This window comes from Pelodiscus sinensis, chromosome 6 (genome assembly GCF_052426305.1).
Source record: "Pelodiscus sinensis isolate ZL-2025 chromosome 6, ASM5242630v1, whole genome shotgun sequence".
Classification (NCBI taxonomy): domain Eukaryota; kingdom Metazoa; phylum Chordata; order Testudines; family Trionychidae; genus Pelodiscus; species Pelodiscus sinensis.
Window position 1 is genome coordinate 114,638,416 of NC_143057.1, and position 25,701 is coordinate 114,664,116.

A 25,701-nucleotide genomic window follows, 5' to 3' on the forward strand; every position below is an offset into this window, starting at 1 on the left:
AACAAGTTAGTGTCAGACCTGTTAAGGTTGAAAACAGTCTCTATTGTCATTATAATCCCATTTTCATGGGCACTTAAACCTTTCTGAAACAATCAATTTTGGGGTTGAAATTATCCATAAAGGTAAAGTTTCCTAGAAAATCTGAGCAAAGTCTTAACTCTTGAGGAAAAAAAATCAGTATTTTTGAAATGTAATACCTCCGTCATTTGGCCTAAGAAAATGAACAATAACTCTTGGAATTCTATTCCCACTTTTTCCACTTATTGGCCTTAATAAAATACTTTCCATTTGTCTGGCACTTTAAAAACATGTTAAGCTTCACAAATCCTGTGTGAGATACTGAATTATCACACTGTCTTACAGCTTCACAGCTCTATATTCAAGGAGATTCTCTTCAACAATTCTCGGCATTCTTGAGCATCCAAACTTGTCCTTTCAAGTTCTTATATTGCACTGCTCACCGCAGTATTTATTGCCTATGCTTTTTCCCCTATTCTGTATTTTAGTGCTTTACTTGGTACTCATCATTATGTGCTATAGGATACATAATGAAGTTGTGCTGTATTGTACATAGAGTGATATAAAGAAGAATTCCTCTTCACTCTTTGTATTATGTTTCCTACTTAAGGTATAGAATGCACCTCTCCAGTCTGGCACTTTCTAGTCTTGCAACATCCATAGTCCAGCATGATTTTAGTTAGCTAAATGTCCATTATCATGGGAGAGGCCAAGTTTCCAACAGTTCCATCAAGTTTGTTTACAGACACCAGTCCTGGCTCTCAGTTTTCTACGCTATTATTTAGGTCTAATTTTCCCAAAAATGCCTTCTAAGAGCCCTGTAAGCAGTGGAAATGTTGATAATACTTCTAGACAATACTGACTACCCGTGATTCTGCAAATTCTCTGGTTCAGCACTTGTCAGGTCCCAAGAGTGATGGAGTAGAAAGGTTCAACCTGTATAACCAAATATGAATAAAGTTTGCATTGAAAATTTTCTCTTTTTGTATTTATTTCTTTGGGTCTTTCTGCTTTAATTTTTCTCCCTGAACTAAAATCAGTTGGCCATTGAACGGTTTACATTTTATTTTATTACTCTAAGCAACTGAAGTTACCACAATACTTGCAGTGTTTACTAAGTATACATAAAAGAGCCATGACTGGACTGATAAATTACAGCACAAATTTCATTACAGCAAACAGAGAGTTTAAAAATTATGTGCTAGCGTCACCAATCCCCAAGATGGACCCTACTTTGGAACAGTGTCTATGAGGAACCTTTTCAGTGTATCAGAACCTCTAAAGACTTCTCACTTTTCCATCAGGTCTCAGGGTGCATCTAGACAATGGCGCTATTTCAGGATACTTCCCAAAATAGCATTTTCCGCGTCTTCACCGTGCACCCATAGTTTCAAAAATAGCTTTAAAAATAACAGGCAAGTTATTCCGGCATCCCGGTAAACCTCATTCTATGAGGATAAAGAGACATTTCAGAATCGCGCTCTATTTTGAAATTAACTCAAAATAAGCTATACAATTTGCATAGTTCAAAATCTGTAACTTTATCAAGCTATCGCTGTAGTGTACACAAACCGTCAGAGGGGTAGCCATGTTAGTCTGTAACTTAAAAATCTTTAAAACAACAAATAGTCCTACAGCATCTTAAAGACTAACAAAAATGTAGATTGTATCATGAGCTTTCAAGGGCACAACCCACTTCATGCTCACTGAGGAAGCAGCAGTGAGTGAGTTGTGCCCACAAAAGCTCTTGATACCATCTACATTTTTTGTTAGTCTCTAAAGTAATGCAGAACCATTCGTTGTTTTTAAGTTTTTTTAGTTACAGACTAACATGGCTATCCCTTTAAATTTCTTCTTTCAGGGTAAGCTGTGAAGCCTTGACACCTTCTTGACTGAAACTCTGGGGCTTTAAGACCCCCTGCTTCATATTATGATGTTTGCCCAGTGAGTCCAAATGATACAGACTCCTGTTAGAGACTTGTACACTCATCAGGGATTAATGCATCTCACCAAGCACTTTGCAGTGATATTCAAATAGCCTTGTCAAAACAGTATAGTTTATTAGTACACTGGAACATAGTATAAGAAGTCCTTGGCAAAGAAAATGAAGGTTAAAGTATAAACTGTTTTGGTTAGCCGAGGCCTTGCCTAGTCTACTTCATCGAATCCCAGGTGGCAGCCCTGACTCTTTCCAGCAGCCAACTCATCCTTCCTACCTCATATCTGTCCATTCTCAAAGTGGAGGATGTTGCTCAGTTTTCCGGCTAAGTGATAGGGGAAGTCATCCCTCCATGGGTCACTGATTGTTTGTCATCAATGTCCAGGGTCCTGGATTTGTCATCATCATCTCAGATTTCCTACTGATATGGGTCAGCTTCAGCCAGTATTTTTTCAATGATCCATTGGACTCAGACAGCAAGGTAGTCAGGAGAGCCGACAGCCTTGCCAGGCCTCTGGGCAAGTTGAAGTATGCCCCAGGCTCAGTGCTCTCTGAAGGGATCAGGCCTCGGGCAGAAGTGGCAGAGGCAAAGCAGCCAGACCTCACACCAACCAGACCATACCTCACCCCCCAGCTTTCAGCGCTACTTGGAGTGTGCAACACAGCACTCCAGAGGCCATTTAAAGAGCCCGGGGCTACAGCCACTGCCACGTTAGCAGCTGCAACATCTGGGAGCTCTGGGCCCTTTTGAATTGCCAGATTTCGGGGCAGTTCCTCATTACCCACTTCACCTCCCGTCATCTTGCTTCTGAGTCAGTAAAGTATACTTGGGTCACATTCTGAACCATGAGAACTACAGTTTCATCCCCTTCTCAAACAAACTAACAATCACATGAATCCAGAAGCTGCAGATTTAAGTAAAACACCAAATACTGTCGACTTGGCTTGACTGGAATTAATATTAAATATTCATACACAGTAAATTTCAAACACATAATTGGTGACGACTAAGTAAAAAAAAAAACCCTCCCTTGTATGTATTGAAGGAAAGACTTTATATTTGTATAAGACTTTAAAATGAGATTTTCTTTTTTTTTTTTTTTTTTTGAAAACTTCACAAACCCCACTATGCTTCCTAGGTGAGGACAGTGGAAAATTCCATTTTATTGACATGAAGAGCTAGATAGCGCTAGATAGATAGTATGATGAGAATAATTCAGCTAAGCTGGCACAGCTGTTCCGTTACAAAATAAATGAGTGCTCTGATGTTAGGAGTGCTAAATACAGCATTGAAAAAATGTCTAAAGTGATCATTTCTGTTATAAGTATGTTGTCTGGGATGAGGCTGGCAACCTCCTTATCCACCACATGGTATAATATTCAGTCTTACTCTGAGTCACTATTGTTTCTTATATATTAGTCCCTCATCCTATTACCTACATTCCTAGCTTCTAGTTATATTTAGCTTTATTAAAATGCATGTTGTTCGAGTGAGCCCAGACCTCACCATCATTATTTACCACTCTGCCTATTTTTGTGTCATTTGCAAACTTTACCAACACCAATTTTATAGTTTCTTCCAGACTGTTGATGAATATATTGACTAGAACTGGGCCAAGAACAGATTCCTGTAGCACCCAGAGGACTAATTTAGCCTAATAGTGATGACTTTGGCTTAAATGGGACAATAATTCCACTTTACAACAACACCTTCTGCCAGTGCTGCAAGGTTAAATGGTGCTTAAGCAGATGTGAAGTTCTAATTTCTGGTCTTTTAATGCAGAAGATACATAACAACCATCATAGCATATCTTGGGCCTTCAAGCCGTTCAGGTTGTGTCTTATAACTTCAGTAGGAACAACAACTTAAGAAAAATCTCACATCACTGTTGAACATGTGGTGCATTCATCCCCTCTCTCTTATAAGACCAAGAAGCATGAACATGGAGCTGGTCACCTAAAGACAATTTATCTGTATTCTTCACTAAATAACAACAGGTTGCAACTTTTTCCTTTATCCTTGCTACAGCACATTATACCTGATGGGAAGTTAGGGATGGGGTGAGGGGGAATTCTGCACTGTAATTCAGAGGAGACAAGTGGTATGAGACAAAAGAAAAGACTCCAGAATAGATAACATCAGTAATGGATGCCCCTAAGGACAATGCAGGGTTATTATTTACAAAAAGAGAATTAATGGTTTCAGAGAATGAACTACACAAGCTATGCATTGGAAGGGGGGAATCTTTGCACTTCAACAGGCTACAGGTTGGGTTTTTTTTTTTTGTTTTGTTTTTTTAAAGACCAATTTACACGAGGGATGATTTTGGTCCACTGTTTAGTGATTTTATAGCATAAGATTCTTCTCTGTGTACAAGAAGTTTCTTTTCTCTGTATTGATTAGAGGAGTGTATGTGGAATGCAAGCATCTCTCTTGTTTTCTGCAGTCTTGTAGTGTCTGTCCAAAGTGTCTGATTGAAGTTATATTTCTGGAACCTAAAGCAAAGAGGAGCATTTTAATTAAAGGTTAAGTCTGTGCATTGGGAATAAGCATTCTTTGGAGGAAAAAAAAGCATGTTGGATGTTCATAAAACAAAGGAAGAAGTGAAACAATTGGAAGAGTGTTAAGTGTTGGCTAAAAACCTTTGCTCATATAAGCATCCAGTTGTTCCAAAGCCCATCCTAAGTTCACCCAGTTATGTGTTGGAGTTTGACAGCAGAGGCTAGTGGATCTCTTAGGGCATGTCTACACTAGGAAATGATTTCAAATAACTAAATTCAACTAAACTCCAAACTTTACAAAATCGAAATAGAGGGTTTCCACTACAAGGAAGCCTCGAAATTAGTTCAAGGCAGGCTGTGTTAATGTGGACATACTACCTTGACTTAGAGCCCCAGGAAGCACTGGGGAATAATTAGTTCAAATTACTCTGTGGACTAATTATTTCGAAATAGAAGCACCCGAGGATCCATCCACACTAATGCTATTTTAAAATAACTATTTCAAAATTAGCTTTATTCCCCAAGGAAAGCAGGAGCACAGATTTCTAAATCAGCGGTCTGCTGTTTCAAAATAATGGCCTTGGTAGTGAGGATGCTCTGCTTATAAATTCTTCAAAATAATGCCCTAGTTTAGACCAGGGCTCATTGTAATTCTGCCACCTATTCTGGCAGAGATGAAGGCATGGCTGGCTGCTACTACATCATCGCTGCCAGAGATGACTTACCCCAGTTGCTTTTGGAAGAAACCAGACTGCATGAACTGGTGGGTATTATCAAAAATAGTTTTGTGGGAGGACACTCCCAGATATCTTTATCTATTCAATGTTTTAAGGGTTGTATTGGGGGTTTTCTTTGATTATGACAGCCCTTTTTTTTAATGTGAAAATAAATTAGTGGATTCTCCAGTCCCTCAGCTTTCCCCTCTGCTATCATATACTCATCAGGTACATGGAATTTGATGTTTATCCCAAATTTTTACTCAGAGCTGAAAATACTGACAGAAGATGTCTTGTGAAATTTCCACTTCTCCTTAGTTTTACTGAAGTTGGAAATTTAATGATAATACCCATTCTTCTGGGATTTTTGGCACTACCTTTTCTGGTCCAACCCATCCTAGAATTAGGAATCAAACAAGCTTAAAGAAAACCGAATTTTCTAGGCAGCAGAAAAGATTTGGGTTGAACTTTGTACTCAGTTTTGGTTTTGGGTGATGGCATAAAACAGCTCGCATTTTATCCTAATTATCTGTTTCCCACATGGCTAACGAGTATCAGAAGTGTTATTTTGGAAGTTGGAGTTCAGAAGACTCAAGCTGTCAAGACCTATCTTTGTATTGCCAGATACTGTTCTCCAAGTTGTGCTTGCTCTGAAATCATTGGAGGCTAGAGACACACATCTGCAGGCTGAATTTGATCAAGTGTTTCTAAATATTCCTCTCATCTGCTGAATTTTCAGGGCTCTTTTAGAAGACTAGAGGCAGACATTTCCCTACAAAATGTTTCTTCCATTGATGTTTTCTTTCACCATTGTGATTTTGAAGGTGTGCATCGTGCTTTGACCTGTTTTTGTTTGGTAGTTTCTTATTTATTTACAGCATTACTGATCATGTCACAAAAAGTTATAGGTTTTATGTTCCAAATAAATGTGTGTTCTTTGGTGGATAAATGGATTAAGTATTTCAAACTTTGTTTTGCTCCCTACCTCTACTTTCAAAGCAAAATAATAAGACTATTTATCCACACTTAACAGAAAATTTCCTTTCTTCAAGTAATAAAGTCCATAGATCCATTGAAATGGGAATTTTTACCTGCCCGCAGTTGTGGCCTTGCCATACCAGTCGGGAACTGGTAACAGGGGAAAGCTAGGCACCCTAAAGTGTCCTCCAGTTCAAACAGTTTCCACCATAAGGATAATTAAAATACATTTTCTGAAATACAAAATTTATTTAATATACTTTGAGGAAAACTACAACAATTTCTCCTACTGCAGAGCATGGTAAATCACACCAAATGACAGCTAACCCTAATCTTTGGGTGCCAGTTTTCATTTCTATTCTGCATAATTCACTGGCTTCCAGAGTAAGATAGATCTGTGGACCTTATTGCCTGGGGGGGGGGGGGGGGAAGCATTTTTCAAGTGGGAATGCATAAATTCTCCTATTCTTTGTGGTAAGATCCAAAGAATCATTAAAATTAATTTGTCATCACAATGTGCCTCCAGAGTGAGTAAAATTATCTTTTAAATATGGACACCAAATATGAGGAAAACCTCTGTCAAAAGAAAATACATGATGTTGGCTAACACTGTATGACCAATTTGGCATGATCGTTCTGCTTGGGCACTATTATGTACTTCAACCAAGCCTTCCTACGCAATGGCCACTCAAGGATATGTTTCACTGTCTTAACATTTAGTAGTTAAACCAGGAACTTTCAACCAGCAATGAAATACCTTCTATATGTTGATTTCTCTGTTGGGCACCATCAATCACCATTTCACACTGTTATCTATTTTAAACTTCCCAGTCCTGGGCGGAGGACTGGTTTTGCAATAACAGACCTCATCTATAAGACACGGGTATTCAAAGATCCAGGACAAAGCTAATCAAGTCTGTGTTTCTTAGCTTCCACACCCAAAAAAGCATAAGCCGTGCCACACTGTCACTTCCAAATTCCTACCATCCAATTCTGGGCTCCCTATTACAGAAAGGATATGGACACATTGGAGAAAGTCCAGTGGAGGGCAACAAAAATGATTAGGGAGCCAAAGAACATGACCTGTGAGGAGAGGCAGAGGGATTTGGGCTTATTTAGTCTACAGAAGAGAAAAGTGAGGGGGGTTTGATAGCAGCCTTTAACTACCTGAAGGGAGGGTCCACAGAGGATGGAGAGAGGCTGTTCTCAGAAGTGACAGATAACAGAACGAGGAGTAATTCTCTCTAGTTACAGTGAGGAAGGTCTGGGTTAGATATTAGGAAAAACTATTTCACTAGGAGGGTGGTGAAGCACTGGAATGGGTTACCTAGGGAAGTGGTGGAATCTCCATCCCTAGAGGTTTTTAAGTCTCGGCTTGACAAGGTCCTGGCAGGGATGATATAGTTGGGACTTGTCCTGCTTTTAGCAGGGGCATTGGCTCAATGATATCTTGAGGTTACTTCCAACCCTAAAATTCTATGATACTGTTTGTATGCAGCTTTGCAAGATGCCAGTAACATTCTGGGTCCTAACACACTGAAAGGTCACAGGGAACTTTATTTTCTGTTCCCATTCACAAAGAATTGGACAACCAGTCCACCAAACTATTTCTGAAGCGTGAGATATTACTGGGTGCAAAAACCAATTTTTAATTCAATTTGTGACTTGTAGATCTTTATGCTGTCTTCCCCTTTCACAATGGCCAGGGCAGAGGCAGCTGGACCAGTAGTGGTCACTGAACTGGGATCAAAGGCAGGAATAAAGCTAAACAAGGAGATTAATGCCAACCTGACTTGACCTTGGTATTCATTGCATGAGTCAAAAGCAAAGTCAGAGTCTTCATTCCTGCTTATAGACAGCTCTGTGGGACAATTTCTAAGTTTAAATTGTTACTGTGGACTAAGCAGGGTCTTCAGGATTCTGTCTCTCTGGCCTCTTCAAGCTATATTTTGTAGTGCCTAACACTCCAGTAATTGTTGGATGCTTCTTCACCTGACTCAGGTGGCTCAGGAGTCAAATCCTCATTATAGACCCCGTTATAGAGTTTACACTTTTTATGCAGTGCACAAATTTTCTCCACCTAGGACAGGAGAATTTTTCTGGTGTAGAAAGGATTATGTTCTTCCTGCTTGCAGTGAAAATGCTATCACATTCACAGACTGATACAACCACAACAGGTCTGTTATCCATGGAAGACACAAATGCTGAGAGACTCGGTGAATCTCTATGCTTTGGTGGATGTTGTAATCTCTTTCTGCTACAAATTCCCTTTGTAAAGATCCCTTTGAAAAAAATCCAATTCTCAGCAGTCACCTTTCTCACACATTTCAGTCAGAAGGGATTGTTGTGGTCATTTAGGCTACATCTAGACTGCAAGCCTCTTTCGAAAAAGAGCGTCTAGACTACAACCAGAACTTTCGAAAAAGCACAGTTTGCATTACCTAGAGCCTTTTTTCGAAGGAGCACTTTCAAAAAAAGACATTCTTTATAAAACCAGGTTTTCCGTGGTTGAAAAAACTGCTGCATTATTTTGATTTACTTTAGAAAGAACGCGGCAGCAGTCTGGACGCAGGGAAAGTTTTTTCGAAAAAATGCCACTTTAAAAAAAAACAAACCTGTAGTCTAGACACACCCCTAGTCTGACCTTCTATATAATATAGGTGCTGAAAAAATTCCTCAAGGATATCTTTAGAAAAACATATAATCTTGAATTAAAAATGGCCACTGATGTAGAATCCCCCATGATCCTGGAGAAGTTGTTTTAATGATTAATTATCCTAATTGTTAAACATTTAAATCTTATTTCTAGTCCAAATTTGTCTAGCTTTAACTTCCAGCCATTGCATCATATTATATCTTTTACTTCTAGAATGAAGAGCCTATTATCAAATATTTGCTCCCTGTGTAGATGCTGGCAGATTGCAATCACATTGACTTTTAAATGAAAAAGATCAAACAAAAAGGTGGTTAATTCTTGGGCCCATCATAATAAACCATGTTTTCTTATTTTTAGCTAACCTTGCAGCTCCTCTCTGATACTTTCTCTAATTTTTCCAACACCCTTCCTCAACTGTGGACCCCAGAACTGGACACAGTACTCCAGAAGCAGTCGTACACCTTGAGATTCCAGATGCATAAAATTGTTTATGCATCTCACGCTTTGGACCCCACTGTTACACTGGGAGTTCAGATTCAGCTGTCTATGCACTCCCCACACCTCTTTTTTAGATTCACTCCTTCTCTGGATAGAATTCCCCCCATCCTGTAATCAGGGTTTACTTCTTTTGTTCCTAGATGTATAGAATTACGGTATTGTATTACTCTTACCTTCCACATCACATTGCTCTGTATCAGTGACCTGTCTTATTCATTATTTACCACTCCTCCAATTAGTGTGTAATCTGCAAAGTTGATCAGGGTTAATATTTTATTTTCTTTCAGACCTTGATAAAAATGGTAAATAGCACAAGTCCTGAAACACCTTCTTATAAGACACAACCAGAAACACCCTGTCTCCATGATGATTCCTTGTTTACTGTGAAACCTGTTAGAAAGCCAATTTTAAATCTATGTAAAGTGTGCCATCTAAATTGTATATCTCACATCTTCTTAATCGAAGTATTGTACAATACTGATGTCAAACTCATTAAAGAGGTCTAAATATATTATGTCAACACTATTAACTTTATCAGCCAAACTGGTAATCTAATAAAAAAGGGAAATCAAGTTAGTCTGAACAGGAACTATTTTCCAAAATCCCATGCTGATTGGCATTAATTACTACCCCTTTATTCAGCAGGTTCCATATCAGCCACTCCATTATCTTGCCAGGGATCTATGTTAGACTGACAGGTCTATAATTACCCGGTCACTCTGTTTACCTTTTAAAATACTGGCACAAAATTAGTTGTTGTAGGAACAGATAATATATTTAATGGAGTTAGATTTCTGCCAACAGATGAAATAGAATGAAATGTTGGTGCATTATGTGGCATTAATCTGAACAAGATATTATATAAAATCTAGATCATTGAATCATGCTTGTGCATGAGAATAGAATTTTCAGCAGGCTCTAATATGAACTGGATTTCTCTCTCAGTGATGCCACTTCTATTACATTATATACATCATATTTGTTCACATTCTTCTGTGATAAAACCTTGTACCTGATGGCATTCATTCTCAGCTCAAGCCTATAATTGACTTCCCAGAAATCATATGTCTGTGTCTCTCCTAAATCCAAGATACTCCAGGAAATGTACAGCTTTGTGTGTTTGCTTCAACTATCGCTGTACAGAACTCTGATCAGAAAAAAAAAAGTCAAGAAAGAGGTAAGTACATTTTCTTTGCCCTAAAACCAATATGATCAGACTGTTTTAAATATATTATAAATATTTGATTACTTAACTCTGATTTTGAACGCTGACTTTCCTTCCCCTAATTCTGTTTGTGGTGACGACCACGTATGACTAAAGGAATCGTCATGTCTATGGCCTGTTCTTCTCTGTATGGATACACTATGCTGCTCCCTTCTGAGAAAGGAAACCATGTGCTAAGGATCAGTTGCCCATCTGCACTCCAGGAAGGAGGGCAGAGAAAATAGCTGATTTTATTATTCGGTTATTTATGGGAGCTTGTCCCTATAATCCTGCTTAGATAGGGAAATGAAATGGGGTTCAGAGATTTTAAGGCATTTCAAATATTTTCAGAACCATTTCCCTGTCCTAAAAGATGTTGGAACCCTTGTGTCCCTCTTTCAAATAGGCCCTTTCTGGGTCTCAACTGTGGGTCTGGAATTCAGGGTCTCAAGTCCTCAGAATCCCTACTCCTCAGTTGCATGGGATACACATGGGCCAGATAGGCCTGTTTCACTTCTGCATGGTATAGCAGTAGGAATCCCAGCCCTGGTCTACATTAGGGAGTTATTTTTCGAAATAACTCTCCTTATTTTCAAACAACAAGTGGAGCGTCCACACTGCCAAGCCTGTTATTTTGAAACAACAGGCTGGTTATTTCGAAATAATAACTCCTGCTTTCCACGAGGAATAATGCTAATTCCGAAATAGTTATTTTGAAATGGTAGTGTGGATGCTCTGCTGCTGCTATTTTGAAATAACTACTCCCCAAAGTCATTCAAAGAAATTACTCCCCAATGCTTCCTGGGGCTCTACATCAAGGTAGAACATCCACATTAAGGGAGCCAGCATTGGACTAATTTTGTGGCTTCCCTGTAATGTGGCAACATTATTTCAAAATAGTTATTTCGGGAGTTATTATTTCAAAGCAAGTTATTTTCAAACACTTTCCTAGTGTAGACATGTTCCCAAAGACTGAGGGTCCACTTCAGGGATCACAGCAAAGAGAGGGTGCTGGACAGGAAGGCTCCTTACCATACTCTACCATTGGCTGTGTCTGTACTCAGTACCTTCCATCTCCTTATGGGGAAGGAAGGCACAGAAAGGAGGTAGCATAGGGGACAGCATGGCTAGGACTCAGGCACAACCTCCATCTGGGGTACTGCCATTATGGCTTCACCCCTCTTGTGGAAATTAGGGGCTGTTTTCCCTGGAACCTGTTCTTTCCCCATCCTGCCTGCCTCCTGTCCTTCCAGGGGAAGGGTACCTATATAACCCCACCTGGCCTGCATTGTGAAGGAGGCTGCATTCTATCCAGAGAACTGGCCCAGTGTCTCCACAAGATGTTCACAGGGAGGGTGAAGAGGAGAGGGGACATAATCGCCTCCTTTTGCCTCTTACTTCTCTCACCTTAGCTGCAGGACCACAGTGACTGCTAATGCCTCAGAAAAGGAAGCAGAGCTGAGGATACAATCTCCCCAAAAGATAAATTATTCAAAATAATTATTTGTCTAAGAATTTGAAATGGATTTTGGAATTTCCCTATGAAAAGCTCTGCAGCTGGGAAGGTTGCAATCAGTAGTTTTTGCCCTGGCATCAGAATCTAAGATACAGAAAAAGTTTGAATGTCACAAATCCCATTGACTCTGCCCAACAAAGCCATGGTTCCCAGAGCCACCTACCACTCCCCAAAGGGGAGAATAAATAGAATTTGGTAAGCCAGGCCTTTATACAAGATCCATGCATGAACTGATCTATTCAGGGGTTAAAATCCTGGCTCTGCTGAACTCAGTGGCAATATGCCCAGTGACTACAATAAGACTTAGATTTCAGCCCAGCATTCCAGAGAGCTGTACTGTGCCCTTTGGCTTAACTAAAAGTCACATATGGTCATGACCATCTAGGAGGGGAGAGTTTCCCAGTGGATTCTAAAAATATGCTGATTAATGTCCATGTAGAATTTTGCTGGCATTTGCCTATAGACACACAGAACTGCTACCAGACCATTTGTTGTTTTTTTCCAAAACACCAATGATATTCATGATAATATTTCCAGAAATAAAGAAACCTGAGTTAGATGGGAAAATATCAGAATGGTGAAAAACCTGTAAGGCCAAAAGGTTCTTAGAAGGAGATGTAGATACAAAATGAATATAGATACGGGAACAAACTTTTTACTAAATTGCATTAGCTCCCAAACTGTGTCCTAGGGAAATTTCCCTAGTCACATGAGGCCAGCTACTTACCATCACAGCCAGATGCTACTAAAGAACTTGAAGCCTATAGAAGTGACAGGAAAGAAAATTTGACAGCCCCACATGCCAGGAGCAACATGGTGGATAAGGAAACATTTTATTGGATCAAATTCTGTTGGTGAAAGACAAACTTTCGAGGCACATGTAATTGGGAGAGCATATGAGGGCAATGTAAAAGCATAGGGTTCTTACCTGACAAAACTCTGACTTCTGCTTCATTTCCCGTTCTTGAACTAGCAGGATTTTTTGCAAGGCATCTATAGATCCCACTGTCTCCTAATTGGATTCTGCTGATCTGTAAAGCTCCAGAGGGCATGATAGCCATTCGTGTGTCACTAGGGCTCAGGATCAGGTCCTCTTGGTTTTTTTGCCAGTGTACCATTGGCATAGGCTCTCCCACTACTTCACACTTTAGCAAAACTGTGTCTCCTGCAAAAGCTGTGACAGATTCTGTCTGGGAAAGATACCTCAATGGTCCTGCAAGCACAAGGAAAAAAAGAAGCAATTATATAGTCACTGAAAGTATAAATTGCAAGCTGTTTCTATGTTGATCTGGGTTTTGTTAATCATCCAATCTGAAAAAAAAGTGATATTCAGACAAGTACTTAGAGATTTCTGTGATTGCTGAGTGATTATCATTAGTCCACTAATTAATGTAATTTAAAGAAGAAAATAATAGATATGCTATTGACAGCAGAAAGTACCAAAGAGCAACTAATTTATTCACAAACTACTTTAGGAATAACTTTATCGAAGTACAAATGCAGTCTTATGCAATAGAAACTGTTCACAACAGAATAAAATTCAAAGAAAGATGCACTGAATTTAGGTAGGATTGAAAAACTTTTGTCATTTTCACATCATTCCACCTAATGGAATCTTTCTCCCATGCTTCACATCAAACTGTATGACTGATGTGTCCTTTGAAAGGATATTATTCATTGTAGTGAAACAGGGAAGTCTATCTCCATGTTATTACAGGGAGAGGTAGCAATTCCTATATTTAGGCTGTCTATCGCTTTTCATTATGAAGGATCCTTGCAACCTGTTTTGAGATGCTCTAACACCGTTGTTTGCAGCCTTTAATGGACCTTTTGCTTCTTCCATGAAATTCCATGGAGTGGCTGAGATACAGAATGTTTTTTACAAAAATCACCATTTCCCCTAAGGAATAAAAACAAAAGATTAAAAGCATCCTTCAAAGCAGCAGTGGCAGGAGCATTAGGAACATATGGGAGCTATCAGAAGTGACCCTTCAAAGGTGAAAGCAGTCTCCCACTGGCCCCATGCTCCCTGCAGTGTTTCAAAGCAGCAGTGCTGCATGGAGCCTAGGGTCAGCTGGGGACTCCATGAGACTCTGCCACTTTGAAACGTCACAGGGGAGCCCCGGGCTGCACGCAGTGTTTCAAAGCGGCAGTGCTGCATGGAGACCAGGATCTGGCCCCAGGCTCCACACAGCACTGCTGCTTTGAAGCTTTCCTTCCTCTCCCCCGCCCCACTTGCTGCCTCTTTCTGATAGCGACTAGTCGACTAGTGTGTCGACTATCCGAAAAGCATTTGCTTATCGGATAGTCAACTAATCGTTCACATCCCTAGCCAGATTTATGGTTACCACTGCAATATTAATCCCACCCCTCATGCATATGACCATGATCCTGTCTTTGATGAGATGATCAAACTATTGTACCCAACCCAAGTACACCTGACTTATTCTGGGCATAAGCATGCCCCAAACCAAAAACCTGGATCTGTAGGTAGAAGCTGAAAGATTTAGTCCAGGCCTGAGTCAAAAGTAATGTCTAGATTATAGACTTCTATGGTAACAGAAAATTTAGCGAGAAGGGGAAGGTCAATCAAGAGTTCACTTGTCAAATGATGACCAGAGAAACAGTCAAAGCTAGGGCATGCACAGAGACAGATTTTTAGCAGAGGTGTAGATTTGTGAATTATTGGTATAAAGATAAAATTTGAAGCCATACTAATAGATAACAGCATTTAGAAATAGGAGGTAAAGAAAGAAGAGCACATAGACAAACAGAATTTTTTTGGAAAGGCCTCCTGACAACAGGAGGGAGTGAAGAAAAGAACCTATCAACAGAGATATTGAAAGAAAATTACAGGGGTAGGAGGTAACCAGTAGGAGACAAGAGCCTCAAAAGTCAACAGAGTGAAGTATTTCAAAAAAATAGGGGAGTGGTTGCTGGTGTCAGAGGCTACCCACTGTTGAAAAGGGAAAAAAAATAAGGACCCTGAAATTTTGTCTAGTAAAAAGTCAGTCAAAGTTTCATTGAGTGAGGAGAGGGAAACTAATATGATACAATCAATGAATTGTGAGAGTGGGATTCAGTTCAATTCCTGTATGACTGCGCTCTAGCTCATATAATCTACCCTTTGTCACAGTTCACCACCTGAGATACACTTTCCTGCCTCTCGCAGAGAGAGAAGTGTGTCGGGAGGGGAAGGATAAAATCCATTAATGATTGTGAGACACTATGGTAGAAACAACTGTGTATCATCCCAGCCATGGTCTAGGATTCCATTGTGCTAGCTGCTGTATAAACACATATATAATATTTACACATTTAGCTAAAGAGTCAAAGGTGGAGTTGGAAGAGGAGGGGGCACTGAAAAGAGAAAGAGCAATTAAACACATGGGGTTTTTTTTGTAATCCATGCAACAGGTGAACAGCTATCAGCTGCACCCTTCCATGCTCTACAGAAAGCGCAGTACTGCTACAGTTCAAATAAATCTGTTGGCACAGACACAGAACATAACAGCTTTTCATACACAGCAAAGTTGATGTAAATTTGAAAAATAGCAGCACTAAATGCTTTCCATTTTAGCTTTGTTTTAAATGAAAAATTTATTGAGTGTGGATGGAAAGCTATTTAAAGCCACCATGACATCTGTGTCAGCAGAAAACAAGGTTCACTAAAGTTTAAGGGAACAAAAACAAACAAAACACACCTGTCCGTCAAGAGAGCATATGAACAAGGTTTTTGACACAAACAAGGATGGTTGTTCTCAAGAGTCCTTGCAGCAATCCCAGCCTCCTTTTCAGGCAAACAAAATAACTGCGGGACCAAGTCTGATACCCATGATCACTTAGACTAGGTGACTAAGTAATAATTCCAGACATTCTTAAGAATTTTAGGCATAGTACAAACCATCAACTCCCATCATATGTTACAGATTCCTCTATTCTAGGAAAGGAGGAACCCTTCACCCTTCCCTTCACCTGGAACCCTAGTGACACCTTTCTCAAAACTCCACACAAAAAAACAACAACCCTTCATGGGTTTGGGGAGGGAGAGTGGAATCCAGTCCCACAAGTTTGGGGTGGCCTCAAAGAAAGAGGAGAGTGAGAGGTCTTCCTTCCAACCCCATACACAAAGCAGAGCAGGCAACTACAGACTTTCCACTCTCTGCTGTAGAAAAGGCCCTTCTAAACAAGGACTATATAGGGACTGTGGTGATCCTGTTTCAGGCTGAGGGAGATGTTCCTACTTCAGTGGTGAACTTGACTAGACTGTATATAAACACACGTAACTCCCTCTCTATGTAAAAAGTTTTTCCTGCTAGATGACAGAATGACAATCACATCATCAACATCAACAGTATCAACAGGCTCTCTCAGTGAAGTCAAAACAGCCAGAAAGAGGGGGTAGGTCAGTATAACGAGCAGAGGGTGCAGTCCCCTAGTTGTTACAAAATATGGAAAAGATGGTGAAAGACATATTGATAGGCTACGTCTATATTGGCAAGATTTTGTGCAAATACTCTTTAACGCAAGAGTTTTTGCGTTAGAGTACTTGAGTAAAAGTGTCTACACTGGCATGTGCTTTTGAGCAAGAGCATCCGTGCCAGTGTAGACGCTCTCTTGCGCAAGAAAGCTCCGATGGCCATTTTAACCATAGGGCTTTATTGCGCAAGAAATTCATGTTGCCTGTCTACACTGGCCTCTTGCGCAAGAAGAGTTGCACAAAAGGGCTTATTCTTGAGCAGGAGCATCATAGTTCTTGTGCAAGAAGCCCTGATTTCATACATTAGAATGTCAGTGTTCTTGTGCAAGAACTCACAGCCAGTGTAGACAGGCAGCATGTTTTTGCGCAAAAGTGGCTGCTTTTGTGCAAAATCTTGCCAATGTAGACATAGCCATGCGGTTTTCAAAACTGTCTTAGTAATTTAAAAATACAAGTCTTAGTGACCCTCCATTGGGACTTGTGCTCCTAAGTTACATAGGTGCTTTTGAAATGCTACCCTATATACAGCTACAGATGGGTGCTGTGTGAAATAAGATCTTTTTTTCAGTTACAGGTTGGATGGCTATGTTACATATGTGAAGCAAAGTTGCAAGTTAGGCATACATCTCAAAGCTCCACTACTGTATCCCATATCTGTTACAGAAAGGACATTATAAGCATGTTTCACAGAGTTTAAAAACATTATTGGGCCTTTAAAGTTTTTTTTTTCAGATTTTTCCCTCTGTGAGGACGAGTACTTTCATTCTTATCCGTCCAAACATTTCAGAGCACAGAGGGAGCCATTCAAAACAAGTTTTAAAATAACATATCACGGGCTTTCTGTGCATAGATCAATGCCACATTTTTAAGTCCTGGCTCCTTGCAGAAGTAGAAGCATGTGCTCTTCCTTTGCAAGGCAGGGACCTTCCCCTTTCCGAGGGTTATATACAAAAATCCTGTTGTATAGGTCTCTAAGATCCTGCTAGACTGGACCCCAATGCTGTCAATGGCCCAGAACTACATATTGCACAGCAAAGGCCTCAAGTCTGTACAGTTTTATGATGAAATTCTACAATGTTAGACTTTATAACAAATATTATATATATATATATATATATTACACACATACACACACACACACACACACACACACACACACACACACACACACACGTTATAAAGCTGTTCAGAAGCCTGGAATGTCATAAGATGGCTTAGGGGAGAGGACTAATGAGTAGATACGAGATAATCAACACATTTATCACATGGTCAGCAATTTATCACAATGTTTTCCTCACTGCACCTAAGGTATTTTAAATATTAGAACACACACAGACAATTCTCATTACAGTATTGACATCTGGTTCAATCAGTGTAACAGTCTGGAGTTGATTCCCTTGCGTTGCTCTTCTAGTTTTAAGGCAACCACAGAAATAAACCACTTCATAGTTCAGGTTCATGGCATCTGTGGACTTGCCCTCATAGGGCTAGCTGCCTTTCACCCACGTCTTAGAGCATTACACCCAGACCTGCTTTTAAATTCTAATCTAAAAATGGCACACAAGTCTGATTTGCCCTGCAGCCTGGTTGGCAGCCTATCAGGATCCCCATCTTCCTCTACAGAAGGTCTAATTATTAAGTAATTAAAGTTCATTTAATAAAAAGGCTTATCATTTGGGGGACAGACCTTGGGGTCTGGAGCATGATTAGCTATTAAATATTCAGCAATTTAGTAACACTCAGTAAAATCCCCTGAAGGAGAGCAGCTTTAAGTGTTCTGTTTGTTTCAAATTAATGTCTGCAAGGTTACATAACATCAAGGCAAGACCTTTTTTTCCCCACTTTCAATGCACACAATAGCTAAAGGGCAGGGGACCGAGTTAATGAAAAGAAACTATATGCTTCTGTTCAGGCAGTACTGAAGAAAAAGAGCAGTAGAGTCTGAAAAAGAAAATCTTCCATAAACCTCTTCGTAATTAGCTCTCCCCCTTTTTTTTATGCTTTCCTTTCCCATATTTTTTTTTTCTACTTCATCTTCATTAGGAAAAAACTCTCCACACAGGCTGAGCCAAAGAGTCAACACCAAATAAAGGAGTGAATACTAACGTATTTTCAGTATTCAGGGTTTGCAAGTAGACTTGTCTGGTCTGTAATATTATATAAATCTCACCAACTGAGCTGGGTCAGGATTGGACAATACTTGTACAAGAACCTTTAAGGACATCGGATGGTAATTCATGAATGGGTGATATCTATGGGTATGTCTACACTACAGCACTAATTCGAACTAACTTAATTCGAATTACAGGCAGTCCCCGAGTTATGCGGATCCGACTTACGTCGGATCCGCAGTTACGAACGGGGCTTTTCTCGACCCGCAGGATGGGAGCAGCGGGATGCCCAGATGTGCCGCGGTCCGCCGCCCCCATCCTCCGGGGTGAGAAAAGCTGCTTCCCGTCTACCTGGTCTTCAGGGAGACGGGGAGCAAAGCCTTGGAGCACGCCCACAGCGGGACAGCCCGGGCGCACTTGAGCTGTCCCCCTGTGCGCGTGCTTCGCGGCTTTGCTCCCCGTCTCCTGACCAGCAGACCAGGGAGATGGGGAGCAAAGCCTTGGAGCACGCCCGCAGTGGGACAGCCACGGCGCGCCTGGGCTGTCACGCTGCAGGCGTGCTCCGTGGCTTTGCTCCGCGTCTCCCAGGTCAGCAGACCAGGGAGACGGAGCAAAGCCATGGAGGACTTGGGCGGTCCCGCCACCCCCGTCTCCCTGGTCTGCTGGGGGGGGGGGGTGCAGCTAGTGCCCCCCCGCCAGCAGACCAGGTTTTTCTTGCCTACCCCTGGGGTAGAGCAGCTGGGGGCTGCCGGGTTGGTACCGCAGCGCCGCTCCGGACCAACCCGGCAGCACCCCAGCTGCTCTGCCCCAGGCGTCCTGATTCAGCCGCTGCTGGTCAGTTTCAGCAGTGGCTGAATCAGGATGCCTGGGGCAGAGCAGCTGGGGTGCTGCTGGGTTGCTCCAGTAGTGCCGGGGAGCCGCGCTACTGGAGCAACCCAGCAGCATCCCAGCTGATCTGCCCCAGGCGTCCCCAAGTCAGCCACTGCTGAAACTGACCAGCGGCTGACTACAGGAAGCCCGAGGCAGAGTTGCTCTGCCCCAGGCTTCCTGGAATCAACCGCTGATCAGTTTCAGCAGCAGCTGACTTGGGGACGCCTGGGTTTCTTAAGTTGAATCTGTATGTAAGTCAGAACTGGCGTCCAGATTCAGCCGCGGTTGAAACTGATCAGTTTCAGCAGTGGCTGACGCCAGTTCCGACTTACATACAGATTCAACTTAAGAACAAACCTACGGTCCCTAACTTGTACGTAACCCGGGGACTGCCTGTAGCTAATTCGAACTAGCGCATCTAGACCTAAAAACTAGTTCGAATTAGCATTTTGCTAATTCGAACTAGCATGTCCACATTGAGTGGACCCTGAACGGAGGTTAAGGCTGGCCAGAAGCAGTGCTGGCAGGGCATCAGATTAGGACTTAGAGCGTGGAGCTGCTGTCCCACGCTAGCCGAGGGCTGTGCTTAAAGGGACCTGACCTCCACCCCGGACAGACATTCTCAGGGGTTCCCCGCTTGCAAAGCAGTCCTGGCTTGGAGTGCCCTGAGTGCCCACACTCGGCACATCACAGCACTTGGCCATCAGCCCGGCTGCACTTGTCGCAGGCTGCCATCTGGGGGGAGTACTCGGGGGGCTGCAGAAGAGCTTCCACCCCGAGGAGCCTGCAGAGCCACCCCAGTCCTTCCCATCGGGGGCTCGTCCTCCATTCCTCCCTCACCTTCTTCCACTTACCCATCCCTAGCCCCCCTTCCTGAAACTCTCTTTATTGAACAAAACTCAGGGAGACTGGGAAAAGGAGGTGGGTGAGGGGAAGAGAGAGGGTGGGAGAGGGGAGGGCAACTAAAATGATCAAGGGTTTGGAACAGGTCCCATATGAAGAGAGGCTAAAGAGACTTGGACTTTTCAGCTTAGAAAAGAGGAGACTGAGGGGGGATATGATAGAGATCTATAAAAGCATGAGTGGTGTGGAGAAGGTGCATAAAGAAAAGTTCTTCATTAGTTCCCATAATAGAAGGACTAGAGGACACCAAATGAAATGAATAGGTAGCAGGCTTCAAACTAACAACAGAAAGTTCTTCTTCACAAAGCAAAGAGTCAACCTGTGGAACTCCTTGCCACAGGAGGCTGTTAAGGCTAGAACTAGAACAGAGTTTAAAGAGAAGTGAGATAAATTCATGGAGGTTGGGTCCATGGAGTGGTATTAGCCAGGAGGTAGAAATGGTGTCCCTGGCCTCTGTTTGTGGAAGGCTGGAGATGGATGGCACGAGACAAATGGCTTGGTTATTGTCTTCGGTCCATCCCCTCCAGGGTACCTAGTGTTGGCCGCTGTCGACAGAAAGGCTACTGGGCTAGATGAACCTTTGGTCTGACCCAGTATGGCCGTTCTAAGCTCAGGGCTCAGGGTCGGGCGTCTCAGTGGACCACCTTGATTGTCATGCAAACCTGCTCCTGGGTGGCCAGGCTGGCAGCTCTCCTGCCCTAGATGGCCACTTTCCTGTGCCTAGTGCAGACGTCATGGATGAGGTCCACGATGTCAGCACTAGACCAGGCAGGCGCCCGCCTCTTGCGGACCTGGGCAGGCTCCCGGGAGCCACCAGCCTGGTCCCGGGAAGAGGAGGAGGGCCGGGTGGCAGCAGGTGGCTGGCTCAAGCCATGCCAGGTGCAGGGTCTGCTGGCTGGGTGCTGGCAGGCTTGCACCTGGCACGGGCACCGTAGCCAGCCCGTGCCCCTTTAAGGGCTCCAGGGCCGGGATGGGGGCAGAAGAGTTTCCCTGGTGGTGCCCAGAGTGGCCACCAGGGAAAGCTGGGGAGGGCTAGCCTCCCACTAGTTTGAATTAAGTGGCTACACAGCCCTTAATTCGAACTAGTTAATTCGAACTAGGCGTTAGTCCTTGTGGAATGAGGTTTACCTAATTCGAATTAAGCGCTCCGCTAGTTCGAATTAAGTTCGAACTAGCGGTTCGCATGTGTAGCGCCTATCAAAGTTAATTCGAACTAACGTCTGTTAGTTCGAATTAACTTTGTAGTGTAGACATACCCTATGAGACTACATCTAGGGTGTGTCTAGACTACAGATTTTTGTAGACAAAAGTGGACTTTTGTCAAGAAAACTACACCTGCGTCTACACTACCGCTGAGTTCTGTCGACATTACATCGACAGAACTCGGAAGTTTTGTCGACGCTGGTAAACCTCATTTTTCGAGGTATAACGCCTTTTGTCGACAGAGTTCTGTCGACAGAAGGTGTTATTGCATCTAGGGTTGTGTCTAGACTACAGGGTTTTGTCGACAAAGCAACTTGCTTTGTCAACAGAACTGAATGTAGTCTAGACGCTCTTTGTCGACAGTACCTGTCGACAAAAGCCTGTAGTCTCGACGTACCCCTAGACTACAAGCCTCTTTTGAAAGTGGCTTTTTCAAAAGAATCTTTCGAAAGAAACGTCTAGACTACAAGCAGATTTTTTGAAAAAGTGACTCGCTTTTCTGAAAGAGTCTAGACGCTTTCGTTTGAAAAAGCACAGTTTGCATTCAATAGTGCCTTTTTTTCGAAAGAGTACTTTCAAAGAAAAGCGTTATTCCTCATAAAATGAGGTTTACCTTGATCAAAAAAACTGCCACATACTTTCGATATACTTTTGAAAGAACATTGCTGCAGTCTAGATGCAGGAGAAATTTTTTTTCGAAAAAAAGGCCACTTTTTTTTAAAAAAAAAAACCTGTAGTCCAGATACACCCAGAGTGAAACTTGTCTGTCACCCTGATTCAGCATAGTGTTAAGTGGCACTATAGCAGTTGCTGTCTTTTTAGATTTTGGCCACTTATGGTCCTCACAGAACCTCAAGCAACAGTGGATGTTTTTCACGCAGGGCACATCTACACTAGGAAATTATTTCAAAATAACTTATTTCAAACTAAGAACTCCCAGAATAACTATTTCAAAATAGTGTATCCACACTACAGCGAAGCCTCGAAATTAGTCCGAGGCAGGCTCCCTTAGTGCTGCCTCGATTTAGAGCCCCAGAAAGCACTGGGGAGTAATTGGTCTGAATGACGCTGTGTAGTAGTTATCTCAAAATAGCAGCAATGGACCATCCACATTACCACTATTTCAAAATAAGCCTTATTCCTCATGCAGAGCAGGAGTTATTTCAAAATAACAATCCCTTATTTCAAAATAACGGACTTGATAGTCTGGACACTCCGCTTGTTATTTCAAAATAAGGGGATTTATTTTGAAATACCTCCCTAATATAGACCAGGGCTCAGATACTAAAGTTAAGGCCCTAATTCCCCTTCCAATTTATTTCTATCCAACTAAAATACCTTCTCATAGCTTCAATTTCAAAGGGCTACAGGATTCCTTTTTCCTCCATCTACTAAATTCCTGTGCACCATTAAATAATTGACATTTTCCTTTAAAAAAGGTACTGCTTTTTATTGGTTGAAGAAAAAGGGGCACTAAATATCTGATGGGATTCTAGCATAGGCTCCGAGGCTAAAGGAACACTCAAAGATGATAAGGTCATTGTGATGGAAACTAAATGAATTCTTTGCTTCAGTCTTCACAGCGGAGGATGTTAGGGAGATTCCTAAACCCAAGCCATTATTTTAGCTAACAAATCTGAGGAATTGTCCCAGACTGAGGAATCAGTAGAGGAGATTTTGGAACAAATGGAAAAACTTAACCGTAACAAGTTACCAGGACCAGATGACATTCTCCCAAGAGTTCTGAAAACTCAAATAAGAAATTATAGGACTATTAATTGTGGTTTGTAACCTATCCTTTAAATACACTTCTGTACCTAATGACTGGAAGACAGCTAATGTGACACCAATATTTAAATAGGGCTCTAAAGGTGATCCTGGCAGCTACAGACCGGTAAGTCTAATGTCAGTACCAGGTAAAATAGCTGAAACTAAGAATAAAATTGTCAGATACATAGATGAACAAAATTTGTTGCAGAAAAGTCAACATGGTTTCTGTAAAGGGAAACCATGCCTTACCGATCTACTACAGTTCTTTAAGGGGATCAACAAACATATGGACAAGGCAAATCCAGTGTATATAGTGAACTTAAATTCCCAGAAAGTCTGTGTCAAGTCTCCTCACCAAAGGCTCTTAATGTCATGGGATATGAGGGAAAGTCCTCTCATGGACTGATAACTGGGTAAAAGACAGGAAACGAAAAGTAGGAATAAATGGTGAGTTTTCAGAATGGAAAGAGGTAACTAGTGGTGTCCCCCAAGGATCCATACTGGGACCAATTTTATTCAAACTATTTATAAACAATCTGGAGAAAGAGGTAAACAGTGAGGTAGCAAAATTTGCAGATGACACTAAACTGCTCAAGACAGTTAAGACCAAAGCAGACTGTGAAGAGTTTCAAAAAAAACCTCACCAAACTAAGTGATTAGGCAACAAAATGGCAAATGAAATGTAATATTGTTAAATGTAAAATAATGCACATGGGAAAAATAATCCCAGGTATACATACAAAATGATGGGGACTAATTTAGCTACAACTACTCAAGAGACAGATTTTGGAATCATTGCGGATAGTTCTCTGAAAACATCCACTCAATGTGCAGCAGCAGTCAAAACAGCCAACAGAATGTTAGGAATCATTAAAAAAAGAGATAGAGAATATTTTATTACCTCTATATAAAGCTATGGTAAGCCCACATCTTGAATACTGTGTACGGATATGGTTGCCTCATCTCAAAAAAAGACATATTGGCAGTGGAAAAGGTTCAGGAAAGGGCAACAAAAACCATTAGGAGTTTGGAACAAGTAACAAATGAAGAGAGATTAAAAAGACTAGTACTTTTCATCTTAGAAAAGAGGAGATTAACGTGATAAGATAGAGGTCTAAAAAATCATGACTGGTGTGGAGAAAGTAAATAAGGAAAAGTTATTTACTTGTTCCCAAAACATAAGAACTATGGATCACCAAAATAAATTAATAGGTAGAAGTTTTAAAACAAACAAAACAAAGCTTTTCTTCATGCAGTGCACAGTCAACCTCTGGAACTCCTTGCCAGAGGATGTTGTGAAGACCAGGATTTTAGTAGGGTTCAGAAAAGAACAAGATAAATTCATGGAGGTTAGGTCCATCAATGGCTATTAGCCAGGATGGATAAGAATGGTGTCCCTAGTTTCTATTTTGTCAGAGGCTGGAAATGGATGACAGGAGAGGGATCATTTAATGATTCCCTGTTCTGTTCGCTCCATCTGGGGCATCTGGCATTGGCCACTGTCAGAAGACAGGATACTGGGCTAGATGGACCTTTAGTCTGACCCCGTATGCTCATTCTTATGTTCTTACGTGCATGAATGAAAACATTTCATTGAGTGGCAGTTCAGTTTGCTGAGGCAGTCTGCAGAAGAAATGTTAGAACAGAATGTGTATTTGAGTATATGGTTAAATAAAGGTAATTTTTTGCTAGGGTTCATTTGTAATAATATTGTCTAAATGTTTCCTTTTTTGTTACAAACCTAATCTTGGGAAATTGGAAGCAGTAAACCACAGTAGAGGTAATAATATTGATGAAAAGCTTCTGGTAAAGCTATATAATTTAGATTTCTGATTTAGGAGAACCTACTGGGAGAAAATTGAAGTTAATGATATACATTTTAAAATACTTTTATAATGGAAAGCCAACCAGAGAAGATGCTTCAACCACTACAATAGAGCTATTCTGAGTCCCTTTTGTCAAACTAATTAGAAAGATTCACCAAGCTTTTAAGTTGTTCGACATAATGCATCGGATATTTTATGCCTATGCAATTACACCTAAAATTTAAGCACTTGTAGTTTTCAAAAGAGAAAACGTGACCAGGCAGTGGCAGCGGACAGGGAATGGGAAAGAATATCAGAAGCTGGAAAGTGAGGGTACATCCACACCACAGGTTAAGGTGTTATTGTAATGCAGATGGGCAGACCCATGAACTCTGTGTATGTACTTGACTTGCTCACCCCGTACTGAAAACCATGCCACCAGGTCTTCATTACTATTGTTAAACATTCTAACTAGATTAGAAATAGTGCTACATCTATTCTTTAATTTGTGGTACCTGCGTGTCTCAGGAAT

The 25,701-nt window shown here is 41.4% G+C and overlaps 1 protein-coding gene across 4 annotated transcripts in view; it reads right to left on the minus strand.

Moving 5' to 3' along the window:
* Window positions 1–25,701, minus strand: part of DCC (DCC netrin 1 receptor) — a 999,406-nt gene that overhangs the window by 522,261 nt on the left and 451,444 nt on the right. For all 4 annotated transcript variants that reach the window (XM_075932654.2, XM_075932652.2, XM_075932653.2 and 1 more), the window contains exon 3: window positions 12,956–13,240. In XM_075932654.2, coding sequence (XP_075788769.2) covers window positions 12,956–13,240 — 285 coding nt within the window. The remainder of the gene's footprint in view (window positions 1–12,955; window positions 13,241–25,701) is intronic.